This window comes from Stigmatopora nigra, chromosome 15, assembly GCF_051989575.1.
Source record: "Stigmatopora nigra isolate UIUO_SnigA chromosome 15, RoL_Snig_1.1, whole genome shotgun sequence".
Taxonomy (NCBI): Eukaryota; Metazoa; Chordata; class Actinopteri; order Syngnathiformes; family Syngnathidae; genus Stigmatopora; species Stigmatopora nigra.
This window is the reverse complement of record NC_135522.1, coordinates 3,959,773-3,974,321: the sequence shown is the minus strand read 5'-3', so window position 1 is coordinate 3,974,321 and position 14,549 is coordinate 3,959,773. Positions and strand designations below refer to the sequence as shown.

The 14,549-nt window shown below is 36.4% G+C and overlaps 1 protein-coding gene across 4 annotated transcripts in view; it reads right to left on the bottom strand.

The window, feature by feature from the left end:
• LOC144209110 (uncharacterized) overlaps window positions 1–14,549 on the bottom strand; it is a 27,266-nt gene extending 12,717 nt beyond the window's left edge. Inside the window, exons 1-6 of one of the 4 annotated variants that reach the window (XR_013328993.1) lie at window positions 14,393–14,549; window positions 10,411–10,490; window positions 9,644–9,858; window positions 6,696–6,840; window positions 4,962–5,134; window positions 759–839 (exon numbers count right to left, since the gene is read on the bottom strand). Coding sequence is in view for 1 of the 4 variants with exons in the window: in XM_077735332.1 (XP_077591458.1) it covers window positions 4,985–5,134; window positions 9,644–9,858; window positions 10,411–10,490; window positions 12,870–12,952 (528 nt within the window). In the remaining 3 variants the exon portion in view is untranslated. Of the gene's footprint in view, window positions 1–758; window positions 840–1,717; window positions 1,845–2,212; window positions 3,730–4,961; window positions 5,135–6,695; window positions 6,841–9,643; window positions 9,859–10,410; window positions 10,491–12,869; window positions 13,033–14,392 lie in introns of those variants that run through there. The other 3 variants (XR_013328992.1, XM_077735332.1, XR_013328994.1) reach the window with 3 other exon arrangements.

Here is a 14,549-nt window from a genome sequence, read left to right as displayed (position 1 = left end):
TCAATGTCATTTCCTCATTACCATGATCATTTTCATCAGCGTTAAATTGTCAAGAGGGCGCTGTTGATGTGTGCTGTGACCTTTGGGTCGAATGTTTCATGACTCAGATGTCCTCTGGGGATGTCAAGCTTCTTTGTTTACATTCCAAATAGAATATTGAGCGACAAGAAAACAGGTTTGTTAGTTGCCTGACCCTTTTTTTAAACCAGTATTAGATAAATGTTCATTACTTGGAAGACAAACTAGTCAGTCTGGACTATCTTGGGACTTTAGAGCTTCAAAATGTGGTTATGTTTTCATGATTTAAGGTGTGCTCCATGTAAAAGGAACAGATTAACATTTTAATAACACTACATGATGAGATGTATTAAAACGAGAGCTAAACAGTAGCTGGATATTTTGTCTGAGTGAGATGACTGAGGCAAATAAGAAAAAATAAATCAATAATTATACAGGTGACTTTTTACGAGGGCTCATGTGTTCCATGTGTGTTCACGTCTTTTCATACAGTATTTAAGTAGGCAGCAAAACAAATATGTCTAAGCTGACTCTAGCTGAAATCCTCACGTGCAACTCTAATGGCGACTTTTGTATGTTTGCATTAGTGTGTGTGTGTGTGTGTGTGTGTGTACATTTATTCTAAGCATCACATGACAGTTGACCTCTAACCTCAAGTGAATAGACCTATTTCTATATGAATTTGATCTTAATAATATTAAAAACAAACAGAAAAGTGCAAACTGGTTAACTGTGCCTACCTGATGATGGACAGGGCTGAGCTGACAGTTTTTAGTGTTGTTCTCAAGTCGACTGTACTTGATGAGTGACGATCACATTGCCTGTAAAGGGATGAAAAATATTACTTGATATCCAGAAGAGAAGAATATTAATAAGAATCCTCAAGGGGCTACCAAGACATTCAAAAATATTTAATGTATATTTAGATACAAATCATGATATTAACTATAAATGGCATTTAAGTTGCTTGATTACACTGCTGTAATGGTGAATGACTTTTAAAGTTTCTCCAAGGACATCACAAGGCTTTTGTTGCCATAACAACTGGAGCTCTAGCCAAAGCAGGATAAAAAAAAGTTAGTGAATTCATTCTTGAATTTATACCATGACTGACATTTGAAATATATTTACTTATTTAAGAGTACTGTGACAGTTTCATTTCATCTCCTGGTATTAAATGCTTGTTTTCTCAAATGTTAGTGATCTGAATAGTGAACCTTTACTCTGAAAGCAATAAACATTATAATTACTCTATTTGGATCAAATCAAAACATATTTTTGTTGCATTGACAAGTGTCAAAATGCAGGAACCCATTTTTTTTTTAAACAAATGAATACAACATGCAAACAAGCGAGTAAATAAACATCACTACAATAGAAGAGCAACCAGGAAATGAGAGAAAAAGCCAACCACATTCACCAATAAAACACATTTTTACATAATTTATCTCCATTTTTTTTTACTATATTCACCAGTCTGGACTGTATCTAATGTAGATGCTCGTGTGAGGTTTCTTAAGTGACAGGTGGAGAATGTTTTTCTAGGCTGATGACTCAGAAAGTCCATTACAGATATGAAGTGACAGGAGTTGGGAACATATATGAGTATGCATGCATACATGACACTTGCTACTGTTACATAAGCATGCAGACTGTATATATATATATACTACTTTCTTTTCCAGCTAGAAGTACTTACTGATTATTTGTAGGGAAGTCTGTCTGAGTTGTTTTGATTTCAACCTCTCTTGAGGAAACATTTCCACATATCTGGTATCTCATAGGAGCACCTGACTGCAATCCATTGATTGCAGTCAGGTTCTTCCTGTCTAAACTCCTATTGGTTAAAATGTATGTGGTGGATTGGTTGGAACAAAAAAACTCCACCCGAGCTGGTCATTGTGGACCAGTCTATATAATATGATCTATAAAATGGAATACTATCATAGTAGAGGAGTACTTCTTGCCTCAAATGACAAAAGTGCCCTATTATTCCAAATTTTGTGATTATTTTTTAGTGTATAGGTGAAAAAAATATTTTTTCCTATGTGTAGATAAAATTATAACATTGAAATATAGGTATACTTATAGTTGAGTCAGTTATGATAGGCTTTAGTACTCCATGGTTGAAAATGAATGAATAAATATGAACTGACTTTTGCATTGGAAAAAATAAAGTTGTCAAGTTATTAGCAACAAAGTAATAAAAAACATTATTTTTGGACATATTTAACCATATTAGCAGTGATAAAATGGATCCTAACCTTAAATTCTAAATGGTATAGTCCAGGAAGCATTCTGCCAGCATGCAGATGGACATACTTAATCCTGATTGGGGGGTGTGTGCTCTATTTGACAAGTGTTAGTCATTTTCTGTTTGTAGGTGGCAGTATATTAAAAGCACACTGCATTATTTGTATGCAATATATACTATGTTTTCACCCCTAGTGTAAAGTAACAAAAATATTGGAATAACATCTCAGGATATGATGCTGCGCAAGCCTTACCACAAATCAATTATTTAGAGTCATGGCGTATTATGCGCCATAGGCCAGTGATGATTGGTCTCTTTCTATTTGGATGGGGCATTAGGTGCAACTCTTTTTTGCTCTTGATCAATAGAGGTTGTTAGGGCCTCTCTCTGTCTCCATTCTATTGTAATGCAGCACAGAGCACAGCACACATGGCTTTGACAAAGCCTATTTGTACTCTTGCAAACCTTGAGCTGCGGCAAAAGTCTATGACCTCACTCGTTGGGTTATTTTTTTTTTTTGACTTGACAAAGCGTAGACATGAAGGGTAAAGGTCCAAGTTGAGGTTGTTGTGCAAATAAATAAATAAATGTCCCCTGAGATGTAATAGTCTTTTGTTTACAGATACAAGCTCATGTTCTGTGGCATAGTGGGTCACAAATATACCGAGACAGGCATGCTCATGAAGGCCAGGCAATGAACCCAATGCCGTCCCCCACGGCATCAACACATGGAGCCATATAATGAACACAGGTTTTTTGACATGAGGAAAGTCATTATTCACAGTAACCCAATCATAATGTACTCTCATAAAAAAATGAAATGGCACCATGATTTGGACATCCGTCTTACAGATCAGAGGTTTGACGTATCAGTCTTAGCTTTGGCCTTCCTGACAAGAGTTTTTGTGTTTTTTTCTGTGGTTATTTCAGTTTTCTGGATTTCTCTGACATTTAAAGTGATAGCGTGTTTGTGCATAATTGAGCAATTGATATAATACTGTTCTATAGTTAGAATACATACAATACCTCAAGTGTATTTTTGTGTTTTTCGCATTTGATGGTAAAACAGATGGCATGACCAATGACCTTTTTGTGAGATTTGCCATGTAATGCATTGGTGCTATGTCGTTGTCCCTCTTGGGGACTAAAAGCAAAGAACAGAACTGGGCTTTAGTAATAATGCCTCTATGCGTGTGTGTGTATGTTTGTATGCGTGAGCCTGCTGAGCCAGGCCTCTCATTATGTGCAATGTAATCTGAGCTTTCGGGACATGGACAAGCCCACAGATTGGACTACGTGGTGGTCGTAGCTCTGGTGCCATCATAACCCACCCCCCCCCCCGATGTGCCCCCAAAACTATCTTTCCTGTGTTTTCATTCTGCTTAGCTCGGCAACTCTGATTATAAAGCCAAGAGGGTGGGGTGGATGTTTGTTGTAGAGGTGAGGTGGCGGTATAGCTAGATGAGAGAGGATGAAGTTCAATTTGGTTAGCCATAAATGGAAAAAAATGTCAACATTGACTATAATCTCTTGATATAATTTCTGCTTTCAACTACATTTTTTCTGTTTACATTCCAACTGAGCCCTATGTATACATGTTGGGTCCTGTTTTTTTTTTACACTGAGACCAAGATGGTGTACTGTGTACAAGGGAAAGTATTTATTGTGGGGGTTTATGAAATGTGATTATGTACCCTAAACCTTAACTGGATTAAAATCCCTAAATATTAAGTTTTTTATAGATGTAAAACAATGTTTATTTTAGCTTTTTTAAAATATATTTTTAGATTTTACAAAAGGATTTTTGAACTAAAAACAGAAAATATTTATAAAAAAATGACAATTTTTGATTTAAAAGGGGGAAAATCAGGAAATTTAATATACATCTATACTCTTCATTTTAATTTGATGATAAAACTCATGATTTACTTTTTCGGGCCACACAAAATGATGCGGCGGGCCAGATTTGGCCCCCGGGCCGCCACTTTGACACGTGGTGTAGAGGTAAAAAAAAGGTTTCCAATCACCTTGTCTGTGTTTTGATTTAGTGGCCATTTCTTGACAAAAGAAATGAATAATTACTACACACGAGTGAGTCATATATTTCTATGTGCATGAATAAGTGTGTTAATGAGATCCATCCATCCAAAGCTTAATCCGTATTCTCTATATATATTTTAAATTCAGTATCCCATGCAATAACATCACCTTTGTTTTACAAATGTGTATTTGCATTATAAGGTTAATCTCCGAGGCATACTATAGTGACTTCATATAATTTATGACTTTGAGGAGCTAACAGCAGCCTTGAAAGGTGACCTTGTTACTCGTTTTCAGAACTGGGTCTCTCCTCTACAGAACGGAGTGTTTGCTTGCATATTATTGTGTAACATGTCACGTGTACGTGTGTCTCCAAGAGGAGGAGCATGCTTGTTGTACCCCAGGGGAACTCTGGATCCTTCCACAAGCTCTCGTTCGTGTTCACTTTCTTTGTACTGTGTGTAATTGGAAGAGTGACTCAATGTGGTGCTCTCCGGGGTACAGATTATTAATTTGTTGCTACTTCTGTCCCACTGCAATTTCCCTTTCGAACCGGATGTATAAAAGATTGAGAGTTTGTGTTGTAGCGCCCTGTAAATCCTTTGGCTGGATTTTAAATTGTTGACATGGAATTGAGAGTCATTTTTACCTTGCTTACTTCTTCACCACACCTTAGTTGGTGATGCCGTGATCTCGTGTTGATGTGAGGGCGGCAGTTGGCAAAGCACGTTGTTTGTGAGTCAGCTGAATCTTTTCCACTTGGCACAGCATGACATTTGAGGCAGAAACAGAGGTAGCAGCCAGCCAGGCACATGACAGCATCTAAACAGACAATAGCCAGCGGTTAAAAGTTGCCTTCATAAAGCTTTGGTGACCCTTGTCACTAAAACAGTCAATATTGCATAGTGAACTGTCATTGACTTAGTTGGTGGTGCTTTGACTTCTACAATATTTACCCTGATTTAGGGGGTTTTGAAACTAAATAAATAAATAAAAAAGAAGCCATTACTACTGTTTGATGTTGACTTACATGGATGGAATTGTGCAACAAACATTTCAAGTTGTAGCTTGCTATTTGTTTAATTGCAACTCAGAATTTGTGTTAAATAATAGAATTTTTGGGGGGTTTATTTTGGCTAAAACTGACAATATTAATTCCAAATAATGACTAAATATTAACCTTAAGACAATTTAACAGCAGCCACTATACTGAAACATTTTAGAGAACATACAAACTAACAAAAACAAAAATACCATCAACATAACACTATACAATAAATAAAAGTATTCTACAGTACAGACAGACATGCAATATCAATATCTAGCATTATAATAAAAAAAAACTAATGTTGAATTATTCATATACACAGTATTTGCATTGATTTCAATGGCAAACCCTTCTTTTCTAGTCAAAAGTGAATCTTTTTGCACAACTGTAAACACAAATTCACAAATAAAACCCAATTTCTCTCCCAACTCCCTACTTTAAGTGTTTAAATCAGTCATTCCATCTGTCTACTGGCCTCCACCAAGCAAGCCTGAGAGAAGACTGAAGCTGTCTGTCTGCATTTATTCACTTTGATATCTCCCAGGCACCAAACCAGCACATATCCTGACCACACGAAATGACACAAAGTTAAAGCGTCCCAAACACTGAAATATAACTGAAATTGTCACGCATGAATGTGACAGAAAATTCTATCTACACTATGTATTTAGTAGCATTCCTGTGTGTGTGCACCTTTGTATGACTAGTCACCATGAAGAAACTAAGTGAAAGCCAAACCTCATGGCCCATATTTTCATTCCCTGCATTCCTCTTTCTCTATCTTCTCTGACAATAGGGTAGCTTATGATTTGCACGCTACTATTTTTAGTAGAACATACAAGCTCATGGATCCCTACTGCAGCCGGGAAGGGAATTTGATGGGAGCCTAAAAGAGACACGGGTGTGGTTTTTGGTCCTCGGGGTGTGTGGATCATGTCAAGATGAGTTTGACCTGCTTTTTCTATGCAAATGCTATGCAATGTCTCGTGTTCTGTTCATCTTTCTGCGGTAAACTGAAACTAATTCGTCATAAGGAAACTCACAATTCCTCTGAACAGTAAATGAACTTCTCACTTCAAAAGGATTGCATGTTTTGAGCTGTCAATGGAAGCCAATGAGTTCAAAAATCAGTACAAAACTGCCCAAAAAATGTTTTTTTCTGTTTTAAAAGACTTTTTTTGCCATTTTTTTCTCCTTTTCAGAAAAAATTGAGATTTTCTACTATTGCAACTTTTCATAATAGTCTTAACCTCAACTAAGGTCTAAGTTTAAACTGTAGAAAAGCAGTCCCAAAGCATGAGTCAAAATTTAATAAAAAAAAACAGTGTTCCTGACCTGTGTCCTTATAGTTCCTTGAATTCTTTCAATGTCCTGTTAGAAAGGGTGGCTGGAAGCAATAACAGTATTTCTCCAGGGACAAGCATTCTTATTGGTAGGCGGTTAAGAGGTGAGGTAGAAGGAGCTTGGATCAATTTTTGCCCTGCATGAAAACAACACAGGTCACTCACAGGGCTGAATGAAACTGGTCAACCCTGCTCTAAACTATTATATTTCATAGCTCTATCAACAGAATCCAAATTGGGATAGTTGTGATGCTCATGCAACAAAGATTAGAAAATATTTGGTGGGTAGGTTGATTGGTTGACCTTGAAAAACTATTTTTCTGTCCCCAAACATTCAAAGGAAACATTAATACTCCACTATAAATAATGGTACATCTAAATAAAGAAATGCATTGCTTATTTTTTCAGTCTATAACCAATAAAGTTACATTTGTCACATTTTTTATCCTAATCTTACATATTGTGGGTATGGTGCAGACGTGGGAAGTGTAAAAGGCAGTTTTCCTTATCCTCTCTTGCAATTCTGTGTCAGTTATTTTGCAGTATCTTTGTGTAAATGAAGTGGTGTGCCGTTAAGGCCTTGATAGTCCTCTCTGCTGAATTAAACATTCCACAGGCTTGCATTTAAATGTATCCAAGACTGACTGTGTTATCTTCATTTCATAGTGTCGCAGTATCTTGGCTGCTCAGCTTTTGTCCAATCAGTTTTCTGCTTATACAGTATGAGTTACTTTGCAATGTACATGTCATCTGCTCAGAGCCTTTAAAATTAAAAATTGTAAAAATGCAGGGTTCTCTTGTCAATTTTTTGTCCTTTATAGGATGGGGTATGCTAAAATAATGATAATAATAATAATACTACAAATACTAGAAATACTACAAATACTACAAATACTACAAGTACTACAAGTACTACAAACACTACAAACACTGCAAACACTGCAAACACTACAAATACTACTACTAATAATAATGATACTACTAATACTACTAATACTACAAATACTACAACTGCTACTACTACTACTACTACTACTACTACTACTACTACTACTACTACTACTACTAATAATAATAATAATAATAATAATAATAATGTTACTACTAATACTACCAATAGTACAAATACTACAAATAATACAAGTACTAATACTACTACTACTACCACCACCAATACTACTAATACTAATAATAATACTAATACTAATAATACTAATACCTTTACTAATAATACTAATACTCAAACTAATACTACTACTACTACTAATAATAATAAGTAATAAAGCAGCTACACATCTTGGGTGTGTTGATTTATGTCACATATATTAAACATCCTTGAGATATATATATATAAGTGACTGAAATTCTAATGCTTTTTACGACTTTTTGTTTTAGACTAAATAGAGACATTGCGGTAAATTACCATGAATAGCATAATATTTAAAAATGCCCTCATACACTTTGTCTAATGACACCCAAGACACTCATCAAAGAAGCAAATAATATATGATCAGTGTCTGTGGTTTCCTCGGAGTAGGATGGATGCTGCAAAGTATTGAGCGCTGTGTTCTGGTTCACTGTGAAGACACCGAGCTCTCACGGCCACTTTGCATATGTTTCTATTTTTCCAATGTGTGCAACTGCCTCAAACCAGCCATTAGCATGTCTTGTCATGAGCCACCGTGGATCCCCACGGCAGTATCAATTGCAGGGTGGGATGAGACAGCAGCAGCTCACGGCCAATCGACAACATTATATTTTCAACGACTGGCATTTACAAGCTCACGTCTGCTCTGAAACCATTAATTCTCATTCAACTTCTTTTTACTGCAATTCAAAGCACTAAAAGCACAGAGAGATCATTTACAAATGCCATAGTATTTGATTCCGGTATTCCCATTTCAATACATTATGAATCCTTTGTAATAATCGAGCTCCCTTAAACATTGTAATCAGTTTTATCTTGTTTTTGTAGCATCGCATTTATGTAAGAATACCATTTTATAACCAACTAACCACCTCATCATCATACAAGCAGTCCAATTTTTGATTCCTGTCCTCTTCTAACTTCTCATCATTCTCGCCTACCATCTGTTTTATTCACCCTGCCACTTGTACTCCATCCCATCCTTCTTGGCGAGCTGCTGACGTATGCAGTAGAGTTGGAGTATCGCCAAAAAACACACTAAATCAAAACCCATTTCCAATAAGCTCCAAACACACACATACACTGTTGTATTCAAGTATATCCATCCTCATATAAAACTGACATGCCTAAACATAATGCTGCATCAGATAATTACCCAGTCAGGTAAATATAATTTGTACACAGTTCTACACCACTGCAAAGTTAATAATGCAAAAGGATTGCATAAAGTATATATCAGGTTAAAATTATCGAGCAAAGGAACCCCCGTCAAGGAGGAAATGAATGCAATCTGCCACTTTTGATATCATCTGAAACCTGTCCACTTGGCCTGCTGTTCCCTCCTGTTCACATAAAAGATATCCATCTGTTCTTTTCACTATTTTATCCACACATTGCTTGCTGTGTGATGAAAATCTAAAAATCCACCTTTTGAAAAAACAGGCTTTGTAAACAAATAGGTTTCCTGGGTGTTTTTGGGTTGTTTTTTTTTTAACTTAGAATCCATTACAATAAGTATATATATATGAGGTTAGTCAACTCGGGTTATAAACAAATATCCTATATTTGTAATGGCATAAAAATATTTTTCATTTCCTCCATGTCCTTTTTTCTTAAGGCTCCAAACATTGCAAGTAACTCCACAGTAATCCTGAGAGATGTTGGACAGCACAGTAAGCACTCTATCACATGGAGGGATTGATGTTTTATGGGCCTACTGTGAAATGCAAGCAGCTCAGTGAAGGAAAAAGCTTGAAGGAGAAGGTGAAATAGAAATGAGATACCGTACGCACCTCTTGCTGGGAGACTCCATTGCAATGTAAGGAGAGCAGCATCTTTTTTTTTCTTTTTTGCCCTACCCAACAATCACTCTCCACTGGTGTAGGAGTGGGTGAGAGGCATTCAGTGTATTGAGCACTGGAATTATTTCTTCTCATCCGGAGATGTTCCACAAAAAAAGTGTGCTGGGGAGGCTGCCAATATGGCAGTACACGGACACCTTTTTCCACTGTGAAAGGAAAAACACATAAATGAATGCATTTATTTATGCTTTGTTATTAATCAATGATCTGTGATCAAGATAATGTACCTAACTAGCATCGTCAAGAAAAATATGACAGTGCAACATTTGCATGGCGTGATTTGACCATTTTAGATATGATATTTAGATTTTTTTTAAAATAAATGGATTAAAAGAACTGGATTAAAAGCGCTGTCTATTCAGTTTTTTATAGATCTAAAAAAAAATTATTTTAGGTTTTTTATATATATATTTTTTTAGATTTTGCAAAATGATTTTTGAACTAAAAACACAAAAAAATGGATTAAAAATGACAATTATTGATTTAAAAGGGGGAAAAAATCGGGAAATTTAATATAAATCTATACTCATCATTTTAATTTGATCGTAAAACAGAAAGTCGGCCCTCATCATTTACTTTCCCGGACCACACATAATGACACGTCGGGCCAGATTTGGCCCCCGGGCCTCCACTTTGACTATTGGGAACAAAAAGGTAACTCAATGGCAGCCATTGATGGCATTAGACATAACACTCACATGATTGAAGTCTTTTAACGTCAATGATGTAGAAAGAGTTCAAATACCTTCCAATCTTCAATTTATGGACTGTGTGAGGCCTGTGAAAAGAGATGGTGCGAATGAATGGGTGAAATACTGTAAAATCTCAAGCCGATTTTTGCCTTCTTGGTCACGTTCCTAAGCAGTGCCACCCTTCCAATCCCACGCATGCACAGTGTGCCTACACACACACACACACACACACCGAGTATCTCTCAGAATCTTTGTTCTGAGTGGGAGAGCAGTGACATCATTTTAATCCACAAGCAATCTGTGCACAAAACAAACATTCATGCACAAATACATTACAGCTTTAGAAAATCATGATTCATCTTCTGTGTTCCTTTATAGTCAAAAATCATACATGCACACATCAATGCCTATAACGCATCCCAGAAACCACTAGTGGACATCTAATAGTGTGAAAACAATAGCCTTTGAATACTAAGATTTAAATTGATTGAATAGTTGGGTTTTGGCTGATGTATTAAAAGGGAGGACTTAATCAACTGTGCATATTAATACACATCATTGATGACAGTAAATGTAAGCATCCATGTCTGTTTTATTTTGGCTCTTAACTTGAAAAGATTGGGGATTTTCTTATTGATCGCTTTGACTTCATTGGACTCTCGCTGTATTGCGTTGTTGACTAGCAGGACTGTGCTACATTCCCCAAATCTTTGCACTGGGCCGCCATTGTGAGGTCAGCAATACATTTGCTTACTGCACAAATTCACAGATATCCTGACTCTTTCTCAATGGAAGTTTGTTCATCTGTTAAGTTAAAAAATGGATTTTAGGTTCATTCTAAAATGTCATCCAACAGTAATGATGTGAGAAATACTTCAATTGATATTCCTACTATTTATCCTGGTTTAATCTGGTAGTTTTGATTTAAAAAAAACTATTTTTTTTTCAATGTTACTATTGCAAACACTGTTAAACTCATTGGAAAAAATGGTTTGTGCATTTCCATGCAAATTATCATGTAAATAGTAACAAGGAGATAGAAAAGGGTGCTACCAACATTTTGCTGCAAGGCAATTTGTTTTCCATTGAAAGTAACAAGATACCTCGACTTTGGTGTATTCATGAAAAATAACTTAGAACTAGAACTATGTTCAGGCTTGCCCTCAAGCTTCTTGGGAAGTTTTATCATAGAGACAGCTAAAATACCAAAGACTTGCGTTTGCTGTTCCAGCTGTTGCGACATTCCCTGAACAGTTTCACAAAAAAACGGTCCAATCACATGTTCAGCCTCAGGTTGTGGTTTTTGTTCTGATTGTATCATTTTCCAATCCATTTTTTTTGCATAAGGATATTCTTACAAGATCTTAAAGACATATAACCTTAATTTCAATGCATATCCTCACAAAATAGCTGGGCTAACTCCAGAATGTTACATGAGCTTTGACATTATTTCATGAGAAATTGTCCATTTCTTAGATCAGATCCAGCCAGTAACCACTTGGTTCGTTCTCTCTTATATGTGTAGATATTATTCATGGAGTGTTCAAAGCATTCGTAGGTGTGTGTCTGACAGGTTGTCAGTTGGTTTTGAGGAAAGAGGAGACTTAGCCTTCTGATGGAGCAAATGATAATCATTAATGTAGTAGGCATTGAGCAATTTAGAAAAAAAACTTATTCAATGGGGGGGAAAAAAGCTTTAGTATATATGGTCATTTAAAGAGATCAGTGGTCTATGTCGGTTTTTTTAAATAGCCTGACATGTTTAAAAAATATATGTGATCTATCTGTTTTTAATGAAGAATTGCCTTCTTTTTTAAAAGAAATATAGCCTTCATCATTTTCTGAACAAATAAAAGCTTTACTATCTATTCTGTCTTCTTTTAAAGATTAGGAAAAACTTCCTATACACGAGGCACCTTTTTAAATGAAAAATAGCATTACTATACGTGGTCTCTGTTTTAAAATTTGAAAAAATAACATTATATAATATAACATTTTCTGGAATGCATCTGTACTTCATTTTACAACAATTTACCTCTACAAACCCACCTAAATTCCACTATTAGGACCAAAACTCAAAGTGATCAATTATTTGCTAAAAAAAACTACCTTTTATCAGTTTGCACAATAAATATCATATATTCCTTTTTCATTTCCATTTACCACATCCTAACTTGATTTGAATTGGGATAGCATGTACAGATTGAGTTATTATAGCACCTGATTTTGGGCCAACACCTCTATTCCTTGACGCATGCTCTGCATACATTTGTGTGTGCATAATTCCCCAACACACTCTATCATTGCTGCAAATCAGGCTTTTGTAAGCACAGAGCTTGTAAGAGACAACAAAAGACTCCTTTGTTGCTTCTCTGTCCTCATCTCCCTTCTTCTTTTGAACACATACACACTTAGAAGTGATGGATAGCAGGTGTCCCCCACTGCACCCCCCTACACCCCCTTACCTCCTTCCCCAACAGCGCCAATGCCACAGATCTACAGATTGCACAGCACTGATTAATTCCCGGTTGGCATGCCGGTGTTTCATGAAACTTGGACACGACTGAAAGTATCTCGTTTCCCACCTGACTAACCAGGAAAGTTAACGATGGAGGGTTGGTCTTTGTAGACTGCTTAGAAGTTTAAAAATATGTCACTTAATCCACAAATAGAAGTGCAAAATGCACACCACCAGCTAATGTTGTTACATGCAAATTTCTGATTGTCAGCATGATGCAAAAGTATAAATGCCACTTCTTTAACTGTGACATGAACTAAAATGTGTTTGAATGTAAAGTAACTAAAAAAAATAATAGTGCTAATTGGGTTGAATATAATTAAATGTTTAGTTATTTCCATTAAACTATACTTCCCCAATTTAGACTGAACTTGGGAAGAATACTAAAAGCAAAAATAACACAAAATATGACTTACATGAAGGGGACCAAACAAAACACAAGGTAATACTCCCACACTACTACTACTACACAACAGCTGATTAGCAATCACACACACCTGGCCCCATAAGGGAAGGGAAGCCTGGAGGGACACAAGAGGCAAAAAACACACAATACCCCTGACAGCATACACAACAAAACCTAACACAACTACAACTAAAACTATTTTGTTTTCCTCACAAAGATCTAACTCAGTTCTTTTGAATTCAATGTACCAATTCATTTTTTTCATGTACTACTATGTGTATCATGGCAACTCATTTAAAGGAGTGGCATGTATCCTCTGAAAGCCACATTGCGTCAATTGAAAAGGTAAAAATGAGGGTGGAGAAAGCCTTAAAAACCTGTATTTGTTTTTAGTTTCCAACCACAGATACAATCATCTGCAGTTTAAAGGGCTAGTCACACACACACATACACACAACAGTATCTGCTGGGGATATATCGAGTATACAAAGAAAACCCAACTCACACAATGCCTCATAAATGTTAAATAGAGAAAGTACAAGGAGACGACCAGACGTGGACTGCATTTGAAATGAGCACCAAAATGCTATCCAAGACATCACTATTTTAGATACCACACACCAATCTACATACAACGATGCTATTTTGCAGCTGCAGGGTTATTAAAATAAGATATTTGACAAGATGCAAAAGTGATCTTGCCTACCAAGTGTATTCCAAAAGGGTGTGAGCACGAAAACTGTGTCAACACCTTAAACTCACACACCAAGACTAGTCAGGTAATGTTCTCTTTGCTATCCGATTGGGTTAAAGTGAGAGGGAAAAGTGTGGGTCTAATTTCCACTGCTATGTTATACAGGAGCAAATAGATCCTGCTACGGTATCCCATGTGAAATAGAGATAAGGTGTGGTGAAGTAATGTTAATAGCAAAGCAACATTCCCTCTAGCTTATCATTGCTCAATCAGCTCCAGCCTGCTTCCAGAAATAGATGGGCTGAGAGGGAAGGCAGGCCAATGAAAAGCCATTAAGTGCTTTTTTTTTTGCTGAGGAGGGTAACATTACCATAAAATCTTGTCCGCTGGCACCCACCGCCAGGACCATTGAGTCTTTGCTGTCTTTTGATGGGAAGCGAAGGGCAGACTGGCACAAGATGAGCATCAATGCTCTCACCTTGTCTTCGTCAATATTTTTGGGACAAATAGGGCTTTGTCTTCTATAT